Source organism: Madurella fahalii (genome assembly GCF_045866475.1).
Source record: "Madurella fahalii IFM 68171 DNA, scaffold_2, whole genome shotgun sequence".
Lineage (NCBI taxonomy): Eukaryota > Fungi > Ascomycota > Sordariomycetes > Sordariales > Madurella > Madurella fahalii.
In genome coordinates, this window is record NW_027263972.1 from 9,226,370 (window position 1) to 9,252,755 (window position 26,386).

The following is a 26,386-nucleotide window of genomic DNA, read 5'->3' on the forward strand; positions in this document are numbered from 1 at the left end:
ATGGTGATCTGCAACCTGGGGAATGTATAAGATACAACAATGACATTCGGGTCGAAAATAACTGTACTATGTATAAGGTATGCATCGATGCGGCGTAGTCTTGTAAAGTGTGTTTTCGATGCGGACAATAATATTGGTTGTTTTCCAACCGCCCGTTGCAAGATCAACATCAACTAATAAATAGCCCTCAGTGCAATCTCATACGGCAGTGGGCAGCCCAACAACGCAGCATTGGTACCGCCCAAGAGCCCACACTTCGCTTCCATTGATAGGATTCATCCTGTAAGCCAAACCTACAAGAGAAATCCCGAGTCCCCCAACCGTTGAGTGTTGCGATGGTTGCTTACTAGCAAAACTGTGATTAACATCTAAGAACAGGGCAGCCAGACGTGCCATGATCGAGTCAGCCGAGTTCTGAGTTTAATGGTGTAATTAGGGTGCCAGAGCATTTATCGACAAAGTTGTCTTGGGTACCAGAGCCCGAATACAGAAGCACCCTCAGTATCGTCTGGACATATCTTATTGTTACCTTTACCTGCACTTGGACCATCATGCACATCAATGTACCAGGTTCGCGAGAGACATAGAAAGATATTATAATAGGAAAAACTAGACGGGCACTCTTCATCCTTTACACGCCCGAAGCTGTTACCCTCCTAGCGGCTTGTGGCAATCCGCGAAAGAATCCTGCCCTAAAATGCAAGAAAATTGGCGTATAGCACTGGACTAAGGCGTATGGATTCTTCGCCGACAGCGGCGGCTTCGTCCTTGACTCTGAAGACGCAGGACGGTTCCCTATCGACGCACGAGCCCTCCACTATCTCGTATCAAAGGACTATATTGAGGCGCGATCGACGACTGAGGCCGAGATCTGAGATAAAAGCAAGTCTGACCACTTTGTCAAGGTCACTGCAATAATTCAGATAACTATCTATTCTGCTAAGCTGTGGTACGAGCAATGCAAAACCTTGAGACGCCATGTTTGGAGATCGTGGCTGTCGCAATCTGTCTCTGCATGCTTATGACAAGCAGGTTTTGGATGAATATGCCCAACAGTGTCACGGTCCCTATTATCATCTGGATAGACACCCCACTGGCTCAAGTCCTCCGAGAGGCTGGAGAGACGGCTCAAAAGCCATGGAGTAATACGCCGATGGATTTCATGAAGCATCCGGATTCCTGGAGCCGACGGGAAGCTTGTAGCACATTCGGCGGATTACAGGAGCGGCCCATCCAACACATCCCGAATAACCGCATCCCACCACCAATGAGACTTCGCCTAGCACTCTTTACATGGTTTATCAATGTGTTATACCCCGCCATACACATTATAAAGTGGGACTGTGAGTTTCCAACACTCGTTGAACAATATATCTAGCAGTCATCAAGGGCATCTCTACTAGCTGTGCTGTTCTGCTGGAGCAACGTCGAAGTGTTCACCGTCAAGCCTGTGTTAGATTTTACCATAACCCTCCTCGGTATCTACGTCTACAAAACAACACAAAACTCAAGGTGGCGGAGGCGATTGGTGGACATGATGGGAACATTTAGCTCCATCGTCTGTTGGTTGCACAGACTGCCTTGATAATTAAGACTATCCTCGGTCTGCGGAAGTTACCTGTATCTGTATACCACGCAGTGGAATGGCCGCAGTACTTTCCACATATAGGGTGAGGTAGAATATTTTTAATTAAACTAAACGTTGACTGAAATGTAGCACGGTCTTTAAACTCATCAGTTGTCACATAGCAATATAAGCCTACCTTACCCCGAAAGGTCCGAAGTATCATTGTTGCGAAGAGCTATGTAATTACGTTGTATGCTTGAACGGGATCCAGTGCCGAATGCAACTAATCATCACGTGAAAATACCACATGCGCTGAGTCCTCTCTCATTCGTTGAAGATCCGCACTTACTTCTCACCATTGATTTCCATCCATTTCTAATTTTTTCCCCTCCGCAATGAGAGCACCCCTTTATATGCCGCAGGCACCAGACCGATCGAATTACGAATCACACCTGAATTTCTCTGTTTCAATCAGCTAGTAGCTAATAGGTACATACAAGAACGCATCTAAATATTCAACCACATCATTAAATACCAACTCTCAGCTCGCAATGAGCTTTTACTGACGTCGACTTATCTAGTAACGAATCCTAAACAGTCTTACACCGGCTATAGAAAGAGGCTATCGACCTCTACAGAGCGGGGAACCACGGTTCTTAGCAGCACATGTTCTCAGATAGTGCTCTATCTAGCTCTTACCCGGCGCGTTATCATTATGCCGCACGTGGCCCACATCTCTCTCCTTGTGCGTGATTACGACGAAGCCATTGACTTCTACTCCCGTCTGGGATTTGAAGTCGTGGAAGACACCGTCATTCCAGAACAGAGGAAGAGGTGGGTTACCATCCGGCCTCCGCCTACCAAACCTTTGTCCAGTCCTATCACTTCTGCCGAGCGACGGGTCAAGTCTTCTTTAGATAAGCGGGACGAGCAGGAGCCGGCGTCTAGTTCTTCATCGGTCTCGTCCCAAGGTGCTACTATCCTGCTTGCTCGTCCTAGCAACGCAGAGCAGGAGACATTTATAGGAAATCAGACTGGAGGGCGTGTGTTCTTCTTCCTTGCGACCGATGATTTTGAACGCGACTTCAAGCGGTTTTCCGACGCTGGTGTTGAGTGGGTCAGGCCGCCGAAGACAGAGGTTTATGGGAAAGTGGCGGTGTGGAAGGATCTGTACGGCAATTTGTGGGATTTGATTCAGCGTCATTGACTTATTCGCATGTAACTCGAAGCTACCTTTTGGTATTCTCAATGCGTGACAAGCTGCTGCTGCTGCTGTTGCTGATCGCAGTCCAAGAAAAACGAAGGCTCGCCGCCGAGGCGCCGACACCGCATCGTGGGTCAGGTTCGCGATCGGATTTCCTTACTGCCCCTCATCGGCTTATCCATAAATATTCCCAGCTCGCCGCCTTGTGCTACCACACCCACATGGTGCGCACAATTCTCATGCACGCCTTAAACACGGTGCGGCCACAGGATCGTTTGAATCACTTCTTGCCGGCCGCTTTTCGACCACCGAGATCTGTGGGGCGTCACACACAAGTAAAGATCGCTATTGGCTCCCTCGGCCTCCCTTACCATTAGTAGCAATGTAGATAAAATTAAGGGTAGGACAAATAAATCCGACGCCTATGTAGTCCGAGGAAGTGGATAAAATATCAAACAGCAAAATTGCTCGGCCCTTAGATCTCGCTTTTGCATTCCCACTTTTACATGTGTGTGTGGTGCGCCTAGTAATGAATACCTTGCAGGGAAAAAAAGGCTCTTCTCCAACGCAATAACATACATCGACATAATTCTGTCCCTTATTCTCGCCGCTATGCTATAGCTCCTACGGGCCCTAACGCTCAGTCTTCAGACACTCTTATTTTGTTAGATCTGCGAATCATCTGATCTTCCGATATGATTCACGAGAAGGAATGTGCATTTGGTGCAACTTTTGCTACACCAAGTCTTAACCCTGCTAGGCACCAACGGCCCACGTCTTCTTGCAAGCTCCCTCGGAATCCAGACTGGGTAGATCACGGCTAGTAAGAGCTTATCCCCTCTGGTGTAGCTAAGACCGTATACGAGGACAACAATGTTGGCCCCAGGCGCGGTGGTTACGGCCCGAAACTGCCATACTCGACCCATTTCCCCTTCGCTGTCTACCGAACACAATCAGACCCCGGTCGTTTCATGCTTCTATCTAAATGCCCCTAGTCAGATACAGATAAGCTTCACGTTTTACCCACATAGCTCTATTTGCTTCGGCCAGTTTGAGAACGCGGTCGAAACACTACCACTGCTAACAGCCCAAGCCTACGGATAAAGGATCGAAGCTAAGTCATTTCTAGTCTATGATTAGCTACTGATGAAACGCTGAAAGAATAAATAATCTACTACAGAGTAAGCTTTTCAAGGTATAAGAATGGCTAGCTCCTCCTCTCAAGACGCACTAAACTCTTTCCTCATCCTCACATTCCTTACAAAAGTACTCTACACTCCTTTAAGGCTTCTGGCAAGCGTTATTTGATCTCTCACATTCGTTTCTTGCAAACACTACTAGTTTCTATTGGGACTTCTGGCAAGTCCCTGTCCTTCCCTCTAAGTATTAAGTCGCTAGCGAGCAAATTCCTACTTATACCCTCATTTTACTTGGGCTTCCAATAGGTCGTAAGTTTTTGAATCAATTTCTCGCTTATTAATTTACCTTTCAGCTAACATAGAAAGCTTGATATCCCCTTCATCGAACTAGTCCAAGATAATACGCAAACGACTCAAAAAACAAATATGAAGTACACTACTACTTTTATCGCCGCCTTCGGCCTTGCCAACGCCGCTATAATCCCGAGCGTTGAGCAAACTCGGGATAACAACTCCGGATCTGAGCTTGTTCAGCGTGGTCCCAAGGGCGGCGGTGGCGGTGGTGGCGGTAAGCCCCCGTCTAACAAGCCAGGTGTCAATTTCGAAATCGATCCTCTGGCTCCTCTCAACGTTCTGCCATGGGTTGCCCCACCGCCGGGTGGCGAAGCACCTCCTCCGCAGAAGAGGGAGCCCGTGATGTGGACAACGGAACCTAAGCTTGTTCAGCGTAACCCGAAGGGCAGTGGCGGCGGTGGCGGTAAGCCCCCGTCTAACAAGCCAGGTGTCAATTTCGAAATCGATCCTCTGGCTCCTCTCAACGTTCTGCCATGGGTTGCCCCACCGCCGGGCGGCGAAGCACCTCCTCCGCAGAAGAGGGAGCCTATAATGTTGACACCGGAGACGGCGGACATGTTCAATGGGCCGAACCTACCCTTCGGGCTCCAACCCCCCCAGAAGCGGGATATTGAGGCAGCTTATAATGAGCTCGCTGCACGCCATCCTGAGGCCGAGCCAATTATCCGCCCAATCGTCGACCTCGTCAGCGGAATTTTTGGTGTATAAGTAGCTGAGATATCTTTTATCGGCCCCGAGTTGAAGTAGCATTGAATAAGACTGTTGTATACAGCCAAAAACCCGCCTAATCCTCTTCTTGATCAAAAACAGTCTCTGGATCTCAGGACCGAAAGACATCCAATGTTAACTAGAACATTGGTAATTAGAGTATTCTATATCCTTTGACACGGGAATGAAGATAGAAGGGCATTTGGTTCCGGTAGTAAGATAAGATAAAATCCTTATACTCTCCTACATTAGATTTCCCCGTTCAATGGGATCTAAAACTGATGTCTCATTCTGAGTCTTACTGACATCTAAGGACATAATCTAAAAATCTGTAAACCTGAAGCAGAGAGCTATATACACTATAACGTATATGATAAGCGAGTGACCAGAACAAGCGAGCAACCACTTTTCTACCAAACACACCACCCTACCACTAACATCTCAATTTCCCAACAACGCAAAATAGAGATTACTTCAAACGAAGCCCAATTAATTCTGGCTATTGCCGCTCTTGAAAAAGATCCAAATCTTAAGGTTGCAACTGCAGCAAATATCTATAACGTTGATCGCAGCACCCTTAGACGTCGACGTGCCAGTCGGCCTGTACGACACGATATTCCAGCCAACTCGTATAAATTACGGATTTAGAAGAGCAAACAATCATACGATATATAGTTGAGCTGTGTATACGCGTATTCCATCCCCGGCATGCATATGTAGAAGATATGGCCAACCGATTGCTACGCGAATGCGATGCACCCCTATTGGCGTACAATAGACTCACAACTTCGTCAAACGCCAGCCAGACCTTCGTACACGTTTTACGCATAAATACGACTACCAGAGGGCTAAATACGAAGATCCAAAGATTATTCACGAGTGGTTTGCACTCGTACAAAATACTAAGACCAAATACAGTAACGTGTCTTATAAGCGAGCGGTACACTTTTTTGGTATAACACGACCTTCCAACTTCTCTTACCAATTCTACTACCATTCCACCATGGATTGAAATGGTGCAGAAACACACATCTACACCCACATACCCACCAAAAACAAGGGGGAGGGCAAAGACGGCCAAATGCCCGACAGACAAGATAGACAAGACAGGCCAGGCGATACCACCACAAATCGGGTCCCTGCAGCCTAAACAAGGTCAAAACAACATGTGCAGATAGAGCTCCCTCTGATCAGAGGGAGATCGCTTTGCACGCAAGGAGAGCTCGTCAATTGAGCTTGCAACAGGTGTGAAGAAAAGTACCTATATGGAGGATGCAGCTGGATTCCAAGAAATTTATGCTGGATATGGTGAGGAGAATGTGCGGAGACTCAAGGAGATCTCACGAACGAACGATCCGCTCCGTGTCTTCCAAACGTTGCTTCCGGGAGGCTTCAAGCTTGGAATTTAGAAGTAGAACCCTCGATAAAGTTTAGTGTCTTGCAATTCACCACTCTTATTATCTTCGGAGCTTGGCTTGACTTCTGCCTGTGATTTCTGCGCTATAGGCAGCGATTCAGATCCGTTCAAGTTTCGTTGTCTCACTACCAGAATCCGATACTGCATAAATATAATAGTCAATAGCCCCTTGAGCACGGACTTTGAGAACTCCCCCGCGCCACGGTATTATATTGTCCTTACCTATGGCTAAGCAAGCCCATGCTGAGATTCTTGTCGTATACTCATGCTGGTAAAGGGTCCCGCTTCAGCTGGGAAGGCTGGTGTGCGCTTTCGCCCTGTTAGGCGCTTGTGACAGCCGAGCAGTTCGCGGAACACGGGGCGGACTTAACTGTACTGTACAGACCGCCACGACAACGATTTTGTTCATCTGGTTATAACACAATACCCTCCCCCCGGCGTGTTCTATTCCCGGCTCCTTGGTACACCTACATGTCCGGGGCTCAGGCTGCCCAAACAAGGAATCCCGTGTTCTCGGGGACCTTCTAATCCAAAGGATACTTCGATCTGTTTCATTGTCGGATAACGCGCCGGCAATATTCATCTTCTCTCTAAGGACTCTGCCCAGTTAGAAGTTTTCACATGCCATCTCCACAAAAGAGTTCAATCTGGATTCCTTCCATTTACATACGGATAACTGTATTACGACCGGTTCGCAATCCTTTATCCTTCTTTGCCTCTTGCTTTAAATTGTTTCGTTGACTTCCTTGTCGGCGTGGAGAGTTAATATTGAACGAGACTTGGATTCCTTGGTGGCGGCCATCGGGTCTACCGCTTGTGTTTGTAGTGTTTACTCCAGTTGAATTGCATGCTAAAATGTGATTACGGAGCCGGAGAGAATTATGCCGAACTGGGACGCTGACGAACAGAAAAGAATTCGATGGTCATTGTGGCAGTGTTCGCGGTCAACGGCTATCACCGATCCATATAGGAAAACCGAGGCCGGAAACATCACCGATTGATATCCAGGCTGCTTGGCAGACGACCAGCAGGCGTCATGGATGGTTGTCGGTCATCCCCTTCCGCTCACCGACAGAGGCCGACGCTGATCAGCCTGGCGGTTTGCGTTTTCGCGTTGATTCGCCTACCAACCCGGCCTTGGCACGGCCTTAGCCAACAGCGCCACCCTTCCCACCTTCTGTTCCGGGCGGTCATTGCCAAGGGGGAGGTGGGTCAGGATGGACGCCAAGCAGCTACCCCCCACGAATCAGGGTTCACCACCCCGTTCTTGCTGCAGGTTGGCATTTGGCCGACAGCATCTCCTTCCCAGTACGTTACAGATGTATGAACGAACCTAGCAACACCTTCTCGAAGGAATGTCTTAGGGCGGCTGGAATCCCCAAGGATAGTGTTCGACATAAATCGCTCTGGGGGCGGGCACTGCACGCAATCCCGTCAGGTTGGACACTGCAACAGCTTAACCGTCGATCCCACCTATTGCGCTCCAGCACTGGGTATCTACAGTGTACACTCTGGGCACAGATTATTTTTAACGTTACATGCCGTTTCTACCCCGCTGATGCCAAGCACCGCCCAATTCCTAAGACCCAGGAGCCAAGCACGGTTATCTTGCCACTTATCTCATCCGGCGCATCGAAGCAAAAAAGCTACGTTGGCCTCCGTAAGCTCGGAATCAGGGTTGTAAAAGTTGGCTTGCGCCCGAGATGGCGGGGTAAGCTAGGCCTACTTAGGTAGGAAGAAGTCTCGTCGCCGACGGAACCCAGCTTGGCCGTCCACGCGCGTGCTGCCAAGCTCTCGAGGGCTGCGCCACTAATATATCTTTAAGGTTATAAGCACTATGAGATTGGATTCCCATTAAAACCAAGTCCATCTCTTCGGGCTCGTGATTGTTGGCTCTCAATTCCCTCCTCGAGCGCCTTGGATATTGCTGCTCACGTCCGAGTCCGGGTCATCGCGCTGCCCAGGGGTTTTATTTTCCCGCGAACGCTACTCGCGCGAGCTGCACGACCGACACCCTTTCCCCCTGCCCAGCAACCGTATTCTCCCCATCATGTCAGAAAAGCAGGAGGGGCAGAAGCCGACCGCAGAGGCGATGCAGCAGTCGCCATCTAACCAATCGGTCGCTGTTGGGGATGAAGATGGGTCGCGAAGAGGGGAACGCCGTTGGTGGCATGGCATCAAGGAGCCCGGCCACGCCCTGCAGATTGTCGCCGCCGCTCTTCTGGCCATCGGCATCGGCATGGCTGTTACCAACACCGTTGACGAGGTCCCCGAAGCCGCGAGTGCCATCATTGCGATCCCCGGGACGCTCTGGTTGCGTTCTCTCCGAGCAGTTGGTATGCTAAAGGTTTCCAAACTGCGTTTTTGAACTGCACGGAATGTGTACTAACCCATCTACGCATCCGCTTAGTGCTGCCCCTAATTATCTGCGCCATCGTCCTTGCTGTCCAGAGGCTCCGCGAGATGTCATCCGGTGGCGGCGGTCTTCTCGCCCGTTGGACCATCGGGTATTATGTTCTCACCACCCTCCTAGCTATTGCGCACTCGACCATTGCTGTGGCTGCAGGTTGGGTGCGCCTAATGACCGTTATGGACCCCGAGGATCTCGAGGCAATGGAGACCGAGCAGTCGGCCGCCAGACAGAGGGATGTAGTTGCGATACACGAGGCCGTAGTGCAAATGTTCGAGTCCTTTATTCCCAACAACGTCGTTAATGCGCTGGCCGAAGACAGCCTTCTCGCCGTGCTCGTCACCTCTGTCGTTGTCGGCTACCTCCTCAAACCGAACTCGCCCCTCATCAGGGTTGTCAAGGAGATTGAGGACATAATCACAGTCATCATCACCTGGCTGATTAAGGCGGCACCGATAGGCGTCTTCTTCCTCATTCTGCCGAACTTGTTTAGGCTCAAAATTGCCGAGATTGGCCAGAACCTGGGTGTCTTGATCGCCGCAGCCCTGGTGGGCATGGCCTTCCATCTCTTCGTCGTCCTCCCTACCATCTTCTTCTTCATACTGAAGAAGAATCCATTCGCTTACTGGATGGCGAATTCGCCCGCCTGGATCACCGCCTGGGGCACCGCGTCGAGCGCCGCGACTCTGTCAGTTTCCATGAAGTGTGCCCGTCACAACCGAATCCCCGAGAGCGTTTTCAAATTCTCGCTGCCGCTGGGCTGTCTGATCAACATGGATGGGTTAGTTCACCTAGTAGCACCCTTGTAGCTACCCGCTGCTAATCCTCATGGGCATAGCACCGCTATCTACTTCCCATGCTGCGTCGTCTTTCTCGCCGCCACCCAAGGCATCACTCTAAGCGGAACTGACTACGTCATCATTTGTCTCCTTTCGACTCTTGCCTCCATCGGCACAACACCCATCCCAAGCTCCTCCCTCGTACTGACGGTCATGATCGCCGGTATGGTTTCTTGCTCCTCAAATTCAGCTATCTTAAATGCTAATAGAATCCGCTAGGAAGCGTCAACGTTCCGGTCACGGGCATGTTTGCGGTCGTGGTGGCCATCGACTGGTTTCTCGACCGCTTCAGGACGACCGTCAATGTCAGTGGCGATTTGTTCGCGGCTCCGATTTTGCAGAAGCTTACTGGTATTGAGGATGAGGCGGACGAGTCAGGGATGGAGGAGGAAGGAGTTTTGGACAATACCCACCGTGTTTGAGGCGCCTTCAGATGGGGGTTGATGATGCAAGTAGCTAGGTACTGGCTTTCCACATCAATAAATACAGCTCTTTTGAAACATTACGCTACGACCATGGAAACACAGGAAGCAGGTAACTCTACAGAAGGCAGGTGCCAAACTATGGTGCGGCTATGGCCTGCAAATACCATACTGAATCAAGCGGAAGGCCGAAGAGAGCTCCAGCACTGCCTTCGGCAATACGGCGCTAGATGATGATATATTTTTGAACGTAGGCTAATCGGTGGCTCTCATAATTGAGAACCTCATGTACGCGTACTTGTACACTAGCTCTCTAGATCACTTCTCTCTCATAATTAATTACTCATCACGGTAATGAAACTGCTAAGTGGTTGACAGATTCCTGTCAGACCCAATGCAACGTTCGCATCTCGAATCCGAGCTCAGACCTACGCTGCTGACTACCTTACTTTTAAACCTCCCCATCTTATATCAGTTCCCCCAAACCCTGCTCGCTAGTTCTGTTCTAAATCCACAAGCGAATTCGCCAAAATGAAAGTCCCTGTTAACGCTGTGTGGTCTGTTACCGCACTGTTAACTACGAACGCATTTGCTTTCCTCCATCAAAGACAAACGGGCGATGCATTCCCATGGGCTTCCATCAACCCTTCGGAAGACCTGCATTATCACCCATGTTACGCCGGCTTTCGGTGTGCCCGCCTGCGCGTGCCTCTGGATTGGGCAGCAGCGGAGTCGACCAGCAACCGCAATTCATCCTCCGCATGGATTGCGTTCGCCATCATCTCGCTCCCGGCCTCGGTACCCGAGACAGACCCCTCGTTCGGTGGCACCGTCATCATGAACCCAGGCGGACCCGGCGTCTCGGGCGTAGCCACAGCACTTTCCCTTGGTCGGGCGATGCAGAGGGTTCTTAAAGGCAATAAACACTACGAACTCCTTAGCTTTGACCCGCGCGGGGTGGGCATGAGCACGCCCCGCGCGGATTGCTACCGTGGCGACAACTTTCGCCGTGCTGCGGACGCCCTGCAGCACGCGCAGGCGGTAGCGCCTCTCACAACTTATAGTGAATTGGGTTTGCGCATTCGCTACGCGGCGGCAGAAGGGCTGGGGAAGCTGTGTGAGGAGACGTTGCCGGGATCGGACAGCATCTTCGCGCACATGTCCACGGCTTCCGTCGCGCGTGACATGCTGGAGATTGTGGAGCGTGTGGAGGAACGACGCAACAGCAATCGCTCAGAAGGTCCTCGTCTGCTATACTGGGGGTTTTCGTACGGGACTGTGCTCGGGCAGGTCTTCGCGTCTTTGTTTCCGGACCGTGTGGGGAGGATGGTGCTTGACGGGATCGGTGATGTTGAGGATCTACTCACCGGAGTAAGTCCTGTGCACCAATTCGTGTCCGTTGTTGAATACTACTGACGACCTCCAGACATGGAAGACGTCCACAACAGATGCGGAGAAGGCTATGGATCAGTTTTACCAAATCTGCCTCGACGCAGGCCCGCTCTGCCCACTCCACAAGAAAACAGACGAGAGCATCGGAGATATCCGGAGCCGAGTAACTTCCCTCCTCACCTCCTTGGAGCAATTCCCTTTGCCTGCTACCTACGATGGTAGAATCCAACTAGTCACCTCACACTCCATTCGCGAGGCAATCCGCAACGCGCTGTATGACCCTGTCGGGCAGTTCGCAACACTGGCTTCGACGATTGCGGAGTCCCTCGCCGGGAACTACACACGGCTTCTCGGCACGCAGTCTGTAACTCAAAACAGCGCCTGCTCCGCGCCAGACACTGCCGATCCCCCGTCCACGTACACCAGGATTGGCGATGCCTCGGTCGGCATCTTCTGCGCTGATACAATGGCCACAGCCGGTGATCGCAATATGTCCTGGGCAGAGAGCGTGGTAGATTACCATGCAAACCAGTCGATAAGCACCGGGGAAGTGTGGTCCCGCTTTTTGCTGTCATGCGCGCAGTGGCCGTTCGCTCCGAGATTTATCTTGCCGGTGCCCTCCGGCGAGACGAAGTGGAAAGGCTCGGCGCCGCTGCTGGTTGTGTCGACAAGGTATGATCCCGCAACCCCGCTGGGCAATGCGTACGCGCTGTCGCGGAAATATGAAGGATCTGTCGTAGTGGTGCAAGAATCAGTTGGTCATACGACGTTTATCGCGTCGAGGAGTCGGTGTACTGAGCATTATATTCGTGATTATTTTGAAACAGGGAACGTGCCGGCGAATAATACCGTTTGTCGGCCGGATTGTGTGCCGAGTATTCCATGGGTTGACTGTCCCCGAGTTTGATAATGTTCGACTGAGAAGGGAAAGGAACCGGGAAGGAGTCCAAGTTTTGGGTGTCGGTGTTTTGCAGCACAGGCGATGCACTAAGTACCAAGTATCGATGAAAAGACAGGCACATGTTGGAAGATTTTTTATTTGTGCCCGACTGTGCTCCTCACTGGGGCGCTGATTAAGGGGGACATTCCCGGCCTATTCGGTGAATCCGACTTTTGGATCCTTAAGAATTGCCGAGTACTTCGAACTTGCGCATGTGGTGATTTGTGATGGATATTCTGTAGCGCTTTTAATGGAGCAAGGGTGCTATTCACCACCAGGAAGAAGGAAGGTCCGAGTTGTGAGGCTGTAGGTGAATGTTATATTCTCCAGGAGACGCCGGAGGCAGAAGGCCAAGGTACGATAGATTTGAGATCACCTAGACAAGCGAATGTACCTTATATGCAGAACTCCTGAGTGATGCTAATTCAAAATTCGGGAAGGCAGGTGTCTCAAATCATCAATGTAAGACAGGGCACTTTCAATCCTGCGCCACTCCGATCCGCTAACACAGCCCAGGACAACAATGATCCATGTTTCAGGGTGATCCCTCTGGGGAGTTTCCCCGTCACTTATGCAACTGAATATAAGATAATTGCGGCTTTTTGTTGATCTGCGGAAGCCAAAGAGGCGTGTTCTGAGTGTAATTCAGCCTGCTTCTAAATTGGGAGAGTTCAAGATGCCTGAGCCTTGGGTTTTACCTAAGTAACGGTGAAAGCCTCAAGGGAATAGGCTGTTAGGCAGTGCCGTACACCTACAGAGCCATTGCATGATAGACTTGTAACCTCTCTTGTGTTTATCCTCGTCGGTGCGTCTCATTGCTGTCACATTGCTGGTGTGCGGTCCGGTTCACGTATTGTCGCCTTTATTTTCGACGAACACCCAAATCTCGCTTTGTGTGTTTCATCTTCCATCTCTTATGCTGTCCCAGAGATCTATGTGGGCTCAAAGAGTGGTTGGCAAATGCCCTATTCCTTTCTGCACGGTACTTATTTTGCGCCGCAGGGGATCTTCATGTACGGCTCAGAGGGGCCGCGCCGCAACGACTAGCAATTGTTCGGGCCTTGGCCGGATGCGGGCAACAGTGGAGGCCCTTCTTCTTGAACGCGCGCTTGTGAGTTTGACTTAACCGTCACGCTCCTTCTCTTGTGTCACACCAGCATGCAAGCCAGTTAGTTGTAACAATCTATCGCGTCATCGACCCGTCCATGTGCGTATTCTAAGGTATGCGCAGAACATGGCGTCATCCCACTGCAGCTCTCCACCACAGACAACGGCAATCAGCTGCCTATCCCGGTCTGGGCAGACGACCCTACCTTCCAGGGCCACAAGATCGTCGTCCCGCAGGACAGTGGAAAGTACTTCCAGGCAATAGTACCAGCTTTGGAACCTGTGCTTCCTCGTCATACATCACCGTCTACCCCAACGCGTAGGATATGTGGTCTTGTCGTTCGAACATTTTATATTGCCCTCGCGGCTATAACACTGCTCCTTCTCGGTGCCATTGGCGGGATCGCAGGCGGTCTCCTTGTGCAACGCAATGCAGCCGGGACAGCCAGTTCCCTCCATGACAACAACCCGGTCCCAAGCATGTCAGCCACCCCCACGACCTTGGGCTCTCCAACACCTAGCGATGTCCCAGCAGCGGCACCTCACTTGTATGCCGGCTCACAGCTCGCCGCGGGACAATGGGTATCCAAAGATGAACCTCAACGCAACTTTGTTGCGTGCCAGGACCCTGTCAGTTCCATTGTCCTCGCCGCCTGGGACGAGCAGAACACAATGTGGACAGTGGTCAACATTACCGACCGCATGCTCCAAGCTACCAACCAACCCGATCCGAGCGAAACTCGGTACACCCCTTGTCATCGTCACAGGCAACAAGTTCCACGTCACCGTCATCTATCTTGATGATGACAACGGCATCCGCGAGGTATACACCAAGGACCGGTGCCTCAAATGTTGGCAGAAGGGAGATTTATACACCAAGGCTTAAATTCGTGCGAACGCGCAGTCGCGACTGGCCTCGTACTGGCTGCAGTGCCAGCCCAGTTGCCGTGGCAGCAAAGATGGCGTCGATCAGGTGCGTCTGTTCTTCGAGGACGAGGCCCGCGCTGGAATACGTCAAGGCTTTGCCGGCGCTAAGTGGTTTGATACCAGGTTTGAACAGAGCGTTCGCGTCGGGACCGGGATGGCGGCTACGCCCTTCGTTCCGTCCAGTGGGACTATGGATATGCGGTTGTTCTTCGACACAGGGGAAAAGCTCGGAATGATGTCGTGGAGCAATGATACGGGCTGGGTTCCAGATGGTAAGCAATTGCTCTAGGTTTTTCCTCTTGCCCAACCCCTGCAACTAACAATCCGATAGAAGCATTCTTTGGGCCAACGCATCCCACTTTCGAAAGTCAGATCATAACCGCAGCGGCATTTCCCCTTGAACCTTCGATAACAAGCATGGGACCGTCATGGGCCATCGTCGCTGTACAGGTTGAACGGGACGGCCGTCTCGCAGCAACATGCTGGGATCCAAGGGTGAATAAATGGATTTTTGGCCAACATATTGAGCTAGACGGCGGGCCGCAACCGCCGCCGGTCTTCTCGGCCATCGCCATGAACATCGCCTATAGGTTCTACGGGACGGTAAACGGGACCATTTTGGAGTACCATATCGACCGAGAGAATTTGACGCGCTTCGTATTTGGGACTAGCGTTCCGCTCTTGCACGGCACAGATGCGTGAGAGATAGATGCTATGGTCTGTAACAAACCGGAAGCTTCTTCAGAAGGGGGTAGCGTCTGAGGAGCTTGCTAGGACACTACACAAAATGGCACACAACGTAAGTAAACTCGTATAGGCATACTATGGGACTTGATCGGTTCCGCTCCCGATCGAACCAACACGATGGAAACGATTGAGCCGATCTTGTTATATTGGAGGATCGAGGACAATCTCGTTCTTACTCAGGTCTCAGGCAACCTTAGCTCACAGGGGACTGGTCGTGGCTCCGTTTGGTAGTATGAGACGGTTTTCACGCCAGTGTCAAGGCATTTGAGGAGTATATGAGAGAAAACAATCCAGTTAAGAGAGAAGGGAGATTGCCCGTTACGGCGCTTGCTGAGGCGCAGTACGGACACTTGGAGGACTGGATTTCGTTCGGTTCGACATACAAAAGTGGACTGATTCTCTGTAATTACTATAAAAAAGCCCTATAGAGTGTCTGCGAGAATTAAGCTGTACTGGGTAATTACCTAGCCAAGATGAAGGAGAAGGGGGTGGGGGGTTTGCGTGGCCTTGATACCTTCCCCTATCACTTAGCGCTGGCAATACTATTTATATTGTTTATGTAATGACGCCCATCTGGACACCATGATGGTCTTGCCGGATCATACCAGCGATGAGATAAGCCTCGTTTTGTTCAGCAGTATTCCAAATTGCCAGGAGGTTCTTGCAATGATGCGCGCCAGAGCCTAGGAGCGTAACCACCAACCAATAACTATAGTTGACAGTACACCAGAATCGTACGTTCCCCTGGACGCCAAGTGCTCCCCAATTTCTGTAGCCTGTCTTCAAGCATCCATATTTGACTATATACCTAGCCAGACCTGCGACATGTTTTCTATGAGAAGCATGGCGTGCGGAGCGATGAAAGCGCCGAATTGGTAGCAGTAATGGGGAGGCTTGCTAATACTGTTAACGAATTGTCTAAAAGATTTGCCGAGCCAGATATATCCGTAATAAATTAGGTAGCCTGCTGCACATTTGCACCCCTTCGCTTAGTCTCAACCGAGAGGTAGCAGTAGGGAAAACCGTAGGAACACATCTCCAGTGGGAGCGTAAGGGCAATGCGTTTGCCATAAGAGCCTACAAGTATAGCGCCTCTTCCATTGCGAAAGCAGCCAGTGACGCCGAGCCGTTGGGATCGATTCCAGAGGCAGAAGTTTTCTCGGGAGCGTCAACAATACGATCGATGCCCCAACACCTAGAGGAGCATTGCACTGACAATAGCGCTGCCCCCGTACAAATTATATAATTTGCGTTCCCGGCTGTTCCTCGGCTTTATGTGCTGGGCAATAAGACCTTTGCAGAAGTTTGCAATATCATTCGGAACTGGAAAGCTCTGCCCCGCCATAAGCAGTGATGGCGGGAAATGTTCTTGTACGGAAAGGAGCTTTGGGAGACAGGGAGAATAAGATGCTCTTCTCCTTGTCCTTCTCGGCAATGGTAATGGTGTTGCGGAATGAGCTGGCGGTCACTGCCTCAGGTGAAGGGGATGCTTATGCTCTCCTAGTTCGTACTTGGATGAGCTGGTTGAGAAAATTCGTTTAGTAGGTCCACTTATCCTGTTTAGTAATCTGTGACCAGTCAATTTGCATGAAAGGGTCTGGTAGCTTAACATTGACCTTGGATTGGGAGTACTGACGGAAGGGCAAAGCATTGTTCTACCCGGGGAGCAACTTCACTAAGCGCATCAAGGACGAGGAGTGAATGGCAGAATAACTTGATATCTCGATGACTAAGCTATTGTAAAAGTATGCTTTACGGCTTAGTGGTGGAGCACCGGATATAACGTAAACTAGTACGTACCTTGCTCCTAATCAGTGTAGACACCTGTTTTACAGGCAGGCTAGTGGGTTTCTATGCAAGTTTGATATATTTATATGAGAGGGCTTGGTGAGGTTCTTAATAAAGTCGAGTACTCCCAGGTCCTCACCTGAGCCCAAACGACCAGTAAAGCCTTTGTATCAGATGGATTTTTATTGAGGTGGGTGTATATGTGATTCGGAAGATTGGTATGAAACTACCTAGGTACGTTTCAGGAGCCATTATCTAATCCTCACTTGCTCGCGGTGATCTAACGGTGCGTGTCAAAACGCACCACGTCGGGCACTGCCACGAGGGTAGAGACACGAGTAATTTATTAGCACAATGGATCGACGAAGTTGGGCTTGAGCCTATGGGAAGCTGGGAGAGCTCTGGTGGCACCCTATCTGATTGTTTTGCAGATGAGCTGGAAGAAGAGCAATGGAACTGACTAAGAAAAACCTAAAAACACCTTCTGCGGGAGAAAAGGGGTTGGGAAATAGTATCCATTTAGGCTGCTAGCACAAGGTGTTTGATAATGGTACACCCAGCGTTCGAGGAATGTACCCGAGTGTTGGGCGAGGCGGGTCTAGGATAATACAGGTTTGTTGGCTGATTAGCGTGTGACTTGTAAGACCAAGGGCATTACTCTATACAATAACTGCTAATATTTAGTCAAGAAAGAAGAGAAAAATATAATATTCAACAGCTCAGCGGCTACTGGGATTTTATTTTCTTACGTTGAAACTGCTCTATATACGAGTTTAGCTACGATGCCCGTACCTCGAGCCAGGATAACCCTAGGAGCCCCGCTAACAGACAAACCGAAGTGTGTCTAGGGTTTCATCAAGCGTTGCAACCAACACCCGCATATGCCCTATTTAAGGTATTAAAGACAGGTGTTGGGCAGTTCAAACTGCCCTTCGACGGTCGGGTTTTCACCCCAATTCATTTATTGCCACCCCAATCGCACAGCAGAGATTTTAATCGACGCAGATGGCGACCGGGAGAACAGAGGATCAGCACGGTGTGGGACGACCGATTGCTACCGGAACGGTCCTCTTGATTCTGCTCCTCGTAAGTCCAGACCGCTTCTCGCATCTTACTTTCTGAAAATTTCTGACATGGACAAGTAACCGTTATTGCGGGCATCCTACAATGTTTACTTCCATCCACTTTCTAAAATTCCGGGCTCGCGTGCCTGGTCAGCCAGTCGAGTGCCATTTGTGTGGTCGCTTCTACGGGGCACCATCGTGCACGACATTCAGAAGCTGCATGGCCAATACGGCCCAATCCTGCGTATAGCTCCCAATGAGGTCACTTTTGCCCACCCTGGAGCATGGGATGACATTTTCCGGCCCGTCTCCCCCCAGTTCCTAAAGGACCCCATCTGGTGGAAGCGACAACCTGGGAACCAAACTCGTTGATAAGCGCTATAGAGCCTGAGCCTCACGCGCGCATCTGCCGCGCCCTCGCGCCAGGCTTCACTCCAAAGGCACTAAGGGCCCAGGAGCCCTATCTGCACCAATATGTCAACCTGCTTGTCGAACGCTTACGCGAACGAGTCTGTACAAACGAGTGGGTAGAGCTCGATATCGCACCGTGGCTCATGTTCACAACGTTCGACATATTTGGCGATCTGGGTCTTGGCGAATCGTTCGATTGTTTGCGAAACTCACGTTATCACCCGTGGATTGTGTTACTGTTTGGCAGCGTTAAGGCAGCTGCCTACATCGCCGCTATGCGCTTTTACCCCTGGATCGAATACGTGCTGATCAGATGTATCCCCGCCTCTCTTAAAGAGAAGCAGAGAAGGCACTACGAGCAAATTGCCGACAAGGTGCGTCGGCGCCTCAATTACGAAGTAGAACGACCTGATATCATGTCCCATGTGGTTATTAAGGCCGCGGACCCCGAGGAAGGGATGCCTATCGATGAGATTAACGTCACATTTATGGTGCTTACGACAGCCGGTAGTGAGACGACGGCCACTGTCTTGAGCGGCATAATGAATTACTTTATCCAACAACCAGAAAAGCTGGCCGTTGTTGCGGGCGAAATCCGCCAGTTCCAGAGCGAGAGCCACATCACGCTCGACGCATTACGTGGCCTCACCTACTTGAACGCTGTTATCAACGAGGGCCTTCGGCTTTGTACGCCCATTCCATGGATGCTACCCCGACGAGTCCCTCGGGGAGGCGGCACCGTCTGCGGGGTTTGGCTTCCAGGCGGGACACCCGTTTCGATTCAGGCGTATGCCATGAATCGAGACTGAAAGTACTGGCATCTCCCTGAATCTTTTCTTCCAGAACGCTGGTTGCCCGAGAGTTCTGACCCAGAATCACCTTTCTTTGGTGATAATCATCAGGCAATGCAGCCGTTTAGCGTTGGTCCCAGATCCTGCATGGGCCAACACCTAGCCTAGGCAGAAATGCGGTTGATCCTGGCAAAGCTGCTGTGGCATTTCGATTTTGCGGCTCCTGAGGACAAGGAAAAGTGGTTGAGGTGGGAGCACCTGAGGACTTTCTTACTGGTTGAGAAACGGCCGATCTGTCTAAAGATGAAAGTCAAATCTAATGAGAATGAAACTTTAGTGGGGTAGCTGAGGGCTACTTATCGCACCCTCTAGTACTAGCCGTGATTGATACTAATCAATATCCTATCTGTGCCTTCAATATGCCGCGATGTTGGCCATGCTACATACACCATGTTGCAAGGGTTTGGGAACATGCACGGGGTTACGAGGCTGGTGGTTGGCCCTTTAACCTTGTTAGTCCCTGAATGCTCCATGACCCGCAACCCGGCGCCTTGTTGCCGGGGCGATTGGCACGTCCCCCGCATGCTGCATATTAATATCCACAGCCGTTTTGGGCTTCCTGATTGAAGCCACCCCTTGGTGAATAATGATTGAGGTCAAATTGTTTTTACTATCTCATGTAAAGGTAAGTATTCGACTAATCCCCCCCACCAAGCTCCTTTGGCTACTAACTCTAGCAATTGTAATACAACCCCTTGGACAACTAGTGAGGACAAAGAATCAATCCCTAAATTAATGCCCTGACTCCCTGACAGTTAGCCTCAGGATTGAGGTTAGAAAGTCGTATGCAAAGCTTAACGTCACTCTGGTCCATCTTAACGAAAACACCGGGCCATTAGAACGGTAACGTATTTGATAAACGAGTTGCGCAGACAAGCGAGTTGCGCACGCCCTACCACGACGCGTCCTCTTTATACTTTATATCGAATTTTTCTACAACCCGATATGCCTCCCACTTCAAAGGAAGCGAGGGTAATCTTAGCCCTTGAAGCGATCCAAAACGACAAAAAGTTAAGCCTTCGAACTGCAGCTAAGCTCTACGACGTACCAGAATCAACCCTCCGTTACCGACGTAGTGGCAAGCCTGCACGACGCGATATTGCAGCTAACTCGCGCAAGCTTATAGATCTGGAAGAGAAGGCAATAGTTCAGTATATAATTGAGCTATCTGAACGTGCATTTCCGCCTAGATTATATGGTGTAGAAGATATGGCCAACCAACTACTACGCGAACGCGACGTGCCCCCTGTCGGTAAACGCTGGGCTTACAACTTCGTTAAACGCTAGTTAGAGCTCTGTATACGTTGGATGTGTCGGTACGACTACTAGAGGGCTAAGTACGAAGATCCAAAGGTCATTAGCGAATGGTTTACCCTCGTATAAAACGTTAAGGCTAAGTACGGTATTGTAGATAACGATATCTATAACTTCGACGAGACTGGGTTTATGATAAGCATTATCTTTGTAGGTATAGTGGTTACAACCTCGGATAGCCGGGGTAAGGCAAAACTAGTTCAGCCTGGTAACCGGGAATGGGCAACAGTGATCTAGGGAGTCAATGCCCTTGGCTGGACTATCCCTCCATTTATAATCCTAGCCGTGTAGTACCACCTCGCCAACTGGTATACGGAGTGCAACCTCCTAGCCGACTGGCGTATTGCAACTACCGACAATGGCTGGACTACCAATGCTGTAGGTCTCGATTGGATTAAGCACTTCGACTACTATACGGCACCTCGTATAAAGGGCAAATACCGGTTGTTAATCCTCGACGGCCACGAGAGCTACTACTCGACCGAATTCGAGCTCTACTGCTAGGAGCACTAGATCGTTACGCTCTATATACCTCCGTATTCCTCCTACTACCTCCAGCCACTCGATATTAGCTGCTTTGGGCCGTTAAAGCAGGTATACGGTCGCTAGATCGAGGACTTGATGCGTATATATATCAACCATATAAGTAAGCTCGAGTTCCTCAATGCCTTCCGCGCGGCCTTCTTTGTCTCTATGACAGAGAAAAATATCCAGGGTGGCTTTTCAGGTGCTGGCCTTATGCCGTATAACCCAGAGAGTGTGCTTTCTAAACTGGATGTAAAGCTTCATACGCCAACACCTCTGAACTCCCGGGCCGGTACCCCACAACCTTAGGTATTCCAGACACCACATAACCCCCGAGAAGCCAACTCTCAGTCAACGCTTATCAAGACTCGTATTGCCAACTATTAAAATAGCTCCCCAACTTCGATATTAGCTGCTGTAGACCAGCTTACCAAGGGTACGATGGCTGTAATGTACCAGGTAGCCCTCCTTCAAGTAGAGGTCTCTTCGCTCTGCAAGGCCAACGAGGTACTAAGCAAGCGCCGGAGAGCTAAAAGAACATGTATACAGCTTGGAGGATCACTTACTGTACAGGATGCACAGGAGGTACTAAGCCAGGGGGCTCTGGGTGGGGAGGGAGTGTAAGAAACGCAGCCGGATAGTAGTGTTATAAGGGGGGGTCGTACGAAGGTTCGGTGCTGTGGCATATGCGGTAAGCCTGGCCACAATGCACGCACTTGCCAGGAGGCTGCAGAAGTATCTGATTCAGCTGTTTCTGATGTAATTATAGTCGGTTCCTAGTGTTGTTGTTTTGTAATTGAGGATAGTGTTCGTTGAGTGGTGGGGTGTGCGCAACTCGCTTGTCTGCGCAACTCGCTTATCAAATACGTTATAGAGAACTACTAATATCAAGCTCACATTAGCTATTACCAACTCCTTATATCATTAGCCGCTACATGGAGAGAACTGATCCGAATACGATATCCAATGAGCGGGACGGCTATGGGGAGACAAAATACAGCATTCGAAAGATGGGAAAAAGGCTCTAATACAAAGGTGAGGGTACTACGGTATACATGCAATATCCTATATAAGTTTACTTTTGCCAACCCAAAGAGGCTGGTATTTATATCCCACAACTCATGCATTTGCAGCGCCAACGATGTTGGCACAGGCGGATATTGCAGGCGCACGTCCTGTTGAAAGTTCCCATTAATATACATTGAAGGCGAGAAGTATACGAGTTAGCTCATTTGCTCCCTGTGATTACGATTCTTGTCTGGCATGGACTTGTATATTAAGTTGTAGCCAATGATTTGGCTTATCAAAGCACATTAGCCTACCTTTCCTATATTTGATCTTCGGTTAATATGTGTCACTGTCTGGACTCTCTCAGACCCACCAAAAATGCCGGCGTTACCCAACTTCCCTGTAGCCCTGTTGGCGCTTTGCCACACGTAGAACCCCTATTTCCTTAGTGTTGTTTCCCAAACACAGCGATATTGGGCTTGACATGCAGGTCGCGTTAGATGGGTATAGCCAACCAATTTTCACGTTGACGGATCACAACGAGTCCGGTTTCCCGAACCAATTTGCCACAAAAAACATCGCGTTGTGCAAAACAACTATCACCCTCAACGCCATGTTCAGATCCCAATTGGCACAATTCTTCCCTCCAAAGGCTACGTTTTCCAAGGCGGATATCCCGCCTCAAGATGGAAAGGTCTTGTGACGGGCGGTGCATCGGGTATTGGTCTAGCGCTCGCTGAAATGCTATACCAAAAGAACGGCCCGGTCTATATTGCGGGACGGTCCGAGCCAACCTACCGTCGGGCAATCCAGGCCATCCAAGCCGCTATACCGGCCTCTCACGGAAGTCTCGAGTTCTTGCACCTCGACCTTGCCGACTTGACCACCATTAAAGCCACAGTCGATGCCTTCAAGGCTAAGGAGCAGAGACTCGACGTCCTCTGGAACAATGCCGGCGTGTCCCAGCCGCCTCTCGGCAGTACATCCGCGCAGGGCATCGAACTGCAGCTCGCCACCAACTGTTTGGGTCCTTTCCTTCTGACCCGACTTCTTCTACCATTACTCGAAGCAACGGCAGCTACTGCCGGATCTACGCCAGGTTCCGTTAGAGTCATTTGGGCCGCTAGCCAAATCATAGAACTTTCCGCGCCGAGGGGGGGTATCATCATGTCCGAGATCCATTCCCCTCCCCAGGACACTACACGGAACTACATAAACTCCAAGACGGGCAACCTTCTCTTAGCCGCCGAGCTCGCACGGCAACAACGGGAGTCCATCTCAACACACCATATCCCCGTTGTCAGCGTTGCCGTCAACCCGGGGGCGGCGTGTACGAATCTCTTCCGACATACACCTTATCTGCGATACCTGGCTTGGCCTCTGTTTCACCCTGTCAAGCTAGCAGCCACCACGCAGCTGTATGCCGGCTTGTCAGATGATATCACAATCGAGAAGAGTGGATGTTATATTGTGCCTTGGGGGAGGGCCGCGACGCATCTGAGAGAGGACTTGGTCGACGCGTTGAAGCCCATTGGGCAAACTGGTGGGACGGGAAGAGCGAAGGAATTTTGGGAATTTTGTCAGCGAGCTACTACGTCTCTTGAGTAGACATAGTGATGTGTTTTGTATATATGCCAGCGCCACGGTGATATCAGCAGTCAATGCTGAGTACCTCCAGGTTTCGTGATAGAGCACCGGCCGATGTGCGAATTCTTTCCTGCACAAGGGTGCCCTAGGGTTCCGTGCGGGGAAAGCGGCTGAGCAGAAGCATATGGGTGGCTGAGCGCATTGCCCACCCAAATTAACGAAGTTTGCAAAGACCTGCGAGACCCTCAGCTCCTTTCTCTCTCCACTGTCATTTCTCTGTTCCGACTTCACCAGGAATAGTTGGCGCCAGCGAAGGCCTTTACCATGACCGCATCATTTGCCACAGCCGATATTAGATGCTTTACTCTCACCGAAGAACGAGGCAAGGATGAAGCTCTCGGCCAAGGAGAATTGGCATCTAAAGTGTCGCAGATTGTGAGCGGCCTAACGAGCGCTTTCTATGTAGAGGCGACTGATGGCAATCCTAGAAAGCGCTGCTTCAGAACCCGGTTTCACGATCTCCTTCTCTTTTCCTCATGCACGTTCTTACCCAAAAAGTACCTACCTATATCTTGTGTAGAGTGGTATACTTACTCAGCCCATGGCTTCAGCTCGACCCACGGTGACCCGCACGAAGAAGACTTCGGTGGACTGAGAAGCAAGAACGAGCCAGACGAGTTCCACGACTTAAAGGAGCTTCTTGGTGTAAATACCGAGCCGTACGATATCCGCACCATTATTCGACCTCACTGCACGTACTTTTCTTCCTACGATCCGCCGTCGCAGAAGCCCACCTCTATGAGTTTGTCCCTTCCCCCCCCCCCCAAGCCCTTATCCTGTCTAGCAGTGACTAACTCCGTGTCTTTAAGCCATCATCCTTCGACTGCCGCGAAACATGCATGCTCTCGTCCTCATCCTCAAAATTCACCTCCCCTCCCATATCACAGTCGCCCTACTCTACGCTAAGCGTCCTTCCGACCTTTCGGAACTCCGCATCCTCTTCACCTGTAATAAACACTCGCTCCTCGTCTCTCCCATTTCCCTAGTCTCCCTGCTCTATGACCAACGTAGCCGTGCCTGGGAGAATTGGGCCACCAAGCTCTGGATCGAAATCAACGAGATCGAAGGATTCACCAAGATGGCGCCGCCGGATTGGATTCTCTACCCACCTAACTTGGAGCGATCGGAGGAGTTGCGGAATGTTGATAAGTTGCTGGCACAGCTATCTAGTACGCATGTAGAGCTTTGCCATGTGCTCAGTGTGATGGAATTTGCTACAGTCAGGTTGGGAGGATTTTGTGAGGAGCTTATGCAGAGACTGGGAGGGGAGATGGGGGCTGGAGAGATGGCAGCGGTAGAAGATAGAATTAAGTCAATAAGGAGTCGATGTGAGGGGGTGAAGGAGCGGATTGTCGAGTTGGTAGACAGACAAAGGGGGCAGATGGGCTTGACGTATAGCCTCATCGCACAGAAGGAGAGCAAGACGAGCAGAGCGGTAGCGGAAATCAGTCTTGATGTGGCGAGGATTACAGCGACGGATAGCAGAGTGATGAAGACAATTAGTGTGCTAGGGGCCGTATTTCTACCGTCGACGTTTACTACTGTAAGTGGCTCCAGAATACTTTTGAGCTTATAACGAACAGCTTCCATTCCAGTCACTTTGGACAATCAATATCTTCCAACTTGATGAGGACACAAACAGGAGAGTTTATATCGGAGCAACAGTAGCTCTCACATTCATAGTTCTCTCCGGTTGGTGGGTGTATATGAGTTTCTCACGAAAGCCGCTTGATCGGTATAGAAACACCTCACTCGAGGATGATGCGCTTGGAGTTTGATTCAAGACCTATATCCTGTCCATGTTCCTTTCATACATTTAGCTTAACTGCAAGCATTGGAAGTCTTTTGGTAGATGATTCTTGCCTAACATTGTCCATTATATTTTACTGTTATGTACGAAGTGAACCCTATGCTAAGCGGAAGTATCACCCTCGCTTTAACGATCAACTATTACATCTAAATACATCAAGCCCAGAAAAGGCTGTTATGACCGCCGAATCTGGCTGGCGCGTGGTGCCATTTTCGGCGACATTGACAGTGAAGCGCGCCGCGGCGCAGAGTCCCAACAAAGTAGTAGTCTGTACCTCTCTTGGCAGGTTCCGATATCCCCGCTCCTTCTCATAAGCGCGGCAGTCTGTGACGTTTATTTCCCAAGATCTGTTTTAACAACCTGGATCTGGGGGTTTTTGGCCTCGAGAGCCATTTTTGGTTCCTACAGCCAAGCCTGAGCAAAGTCATAGTTGAGCTTGCCGTCGCCAATATTAACAATATTAAGTGGAGTCCATCGTCGTTTGATGATATAATGATCCCAGAGAGCAAAAAGCTGCTGATTCGAGCACTCACAGAGACGTACCTAAAGCGCGCTTCCCAAGATAGCTTTAGGGACCTCGTTCAAGGGAAAGGACATGGAATTAACTTTCGACTGTAGTCCGTAATGTTATCCCTTCCGATTAGAACGATTTCTAATATATAGTAATAGTAGGCCACCCGGTATTCAGAAGGCGTGTGGACCAAGTTCAGCAGTAACTCAAAGGTCACGTGCAGGGGCGGCCAGGGGAGCACGAAGCCTTGCTGCGTTAGACCTATAAGAATCTCTGTTGAGCGG

The 26,386-nt window shown here is 50.3% G+C and overlaps 7 protein-coding genes across 7 annotated transcripts; all 7 read left to right on the plus strand.

Annotated features, from left to right (window-relative positions):
* Positions 1-2,282: 2,282 nt before the first annotated feature.
* Positions 2,283-2,774, plus strand: MFIFM68171_05515 (Glyoxalase/bleomycin resistance; the record flags this gene model as incomplete). Its single annotated transcript, XM_071060935.1, has 1 exon — positions 2,283-2,774. The coding sequence occupies one exon, from the start codon at positions 2,283-2,285 to the stop codon at positions 2,772-2,774; it is 492 nt and encodes a 163-aa protein (XP_070917036.1).
* Positions 2,775-4,336: 1,562 nt separating this feature from the next.
* Positions 4,337-4,972, plus strand: MFIFM68171_05516 (uncharacterized protein; the record flags this gene model as incomplete). The annotated part of the gene is made up of 1 exon (XM_071060936.1): positions 4,337-4,972. The coding sequence occupies one exon, from the start codon at positions 4,337-4,339 to the stop codon at positions 4,970-4,972; it is 636 nt and encodes a 211-aa protein (XP_070917037.1).
* Positions 4,973-8,439: 3,467 nt separating this feature from the next.
* Positions 8,440-10,060, plus strand: MFIFM68171_05517 (Amino acid transporter; the record flags this gene model as incomplete). Its single annotated transcript, XM_071060937.1, has 4 exons — positions 8,440-8,725; positions 8,800-9,580; positions 9,638-9,801; positions 9,858-10,060. 4 exons carry the CDS (start codon positions 8,440-8,442, stop codon positions 10,058-10,060), a joined length of 1,434 nt encoding a protein of 477 aa, XP_070917038.1.
* A 531-nt stretch (positions 10,061-10,591) lies between these two features.
* On the plus strand, positions 10,592-12,359 carry MFIFM68171_05518 (Tripeptidyl aminopeptidase; the record flags this gene model as incomplete). The annotated part of the gene is made up of 2 exons (XM_071060938.1): positions 10,592-11,431; positions 11,487-12,359. 2 exons carry the CDS (start codon positions 10,592-10,594, stop codon positions 12,357-12,359), a joined length of 1,713 nt encoding a protein of 570 aa, XP_070917039.1.
* Positions 12,360-13,979: 1,620 nt separating this feature from the next.
* On the plus strand, positions 13,980-15,128 carry MFIFM68171_05519 (uncharacterized protein; the record flags this gene model as incomplete). Its single annotated transcript, XM_071060939.1, has 3 exons — positions 13,980-14,242; positions 14,454-14,698; positions 14,758-15,128. 3 exons carry the CDS (start codon positions 13,980-13,982, stop codon positions 15,126-15,128), a joined length of 879 nt encoding a protein of 292 aa, XP_070917040.1.
* A 2,838-nt stretch (positions 15,129-17,966) lies between these two features.
* MFIFM68171_05520 (uncharacterized protein) lies at positions 17,967-19,245 on the plus strand (the record flags this gene model as incomplete). The annotated part of the gene is made up of 3 exons (XM_071060940.1): positions 17,967-18,047; positions 18,239-18,269; positions 18,344-19,245. The coding sequence occupies 3 exons, from the start codon at positions 17,967-17,969 to the stop codon at positions 19,243-19,245; spliced, it is 1,014 nt and encodes a 337-aa protein (XP_070917041.1).
* Positions 19,246-22,747: 3,502 nt separating this feature from the next.
* MFIFM68171_05521 (uncharacterized protein) lies at positions 22,748-23,742 on the plus strand (the record flags this gene model as incomplete). The annotated part of the gene is made up of 2 exons (XM_071060941.1): positions 22,748-22,828; positions 22,891-23,742. The coding sequence occupies 2 exons, from the start codon at positions 22,748-22,750 to the stop codon at positions 23,740-23,742; spliced, it is 933 nt and encodes a 310-aa protein (XP_070917042.1).
* Positions 23,743-26,386: the final 2,644 nt, after the last annotated feature.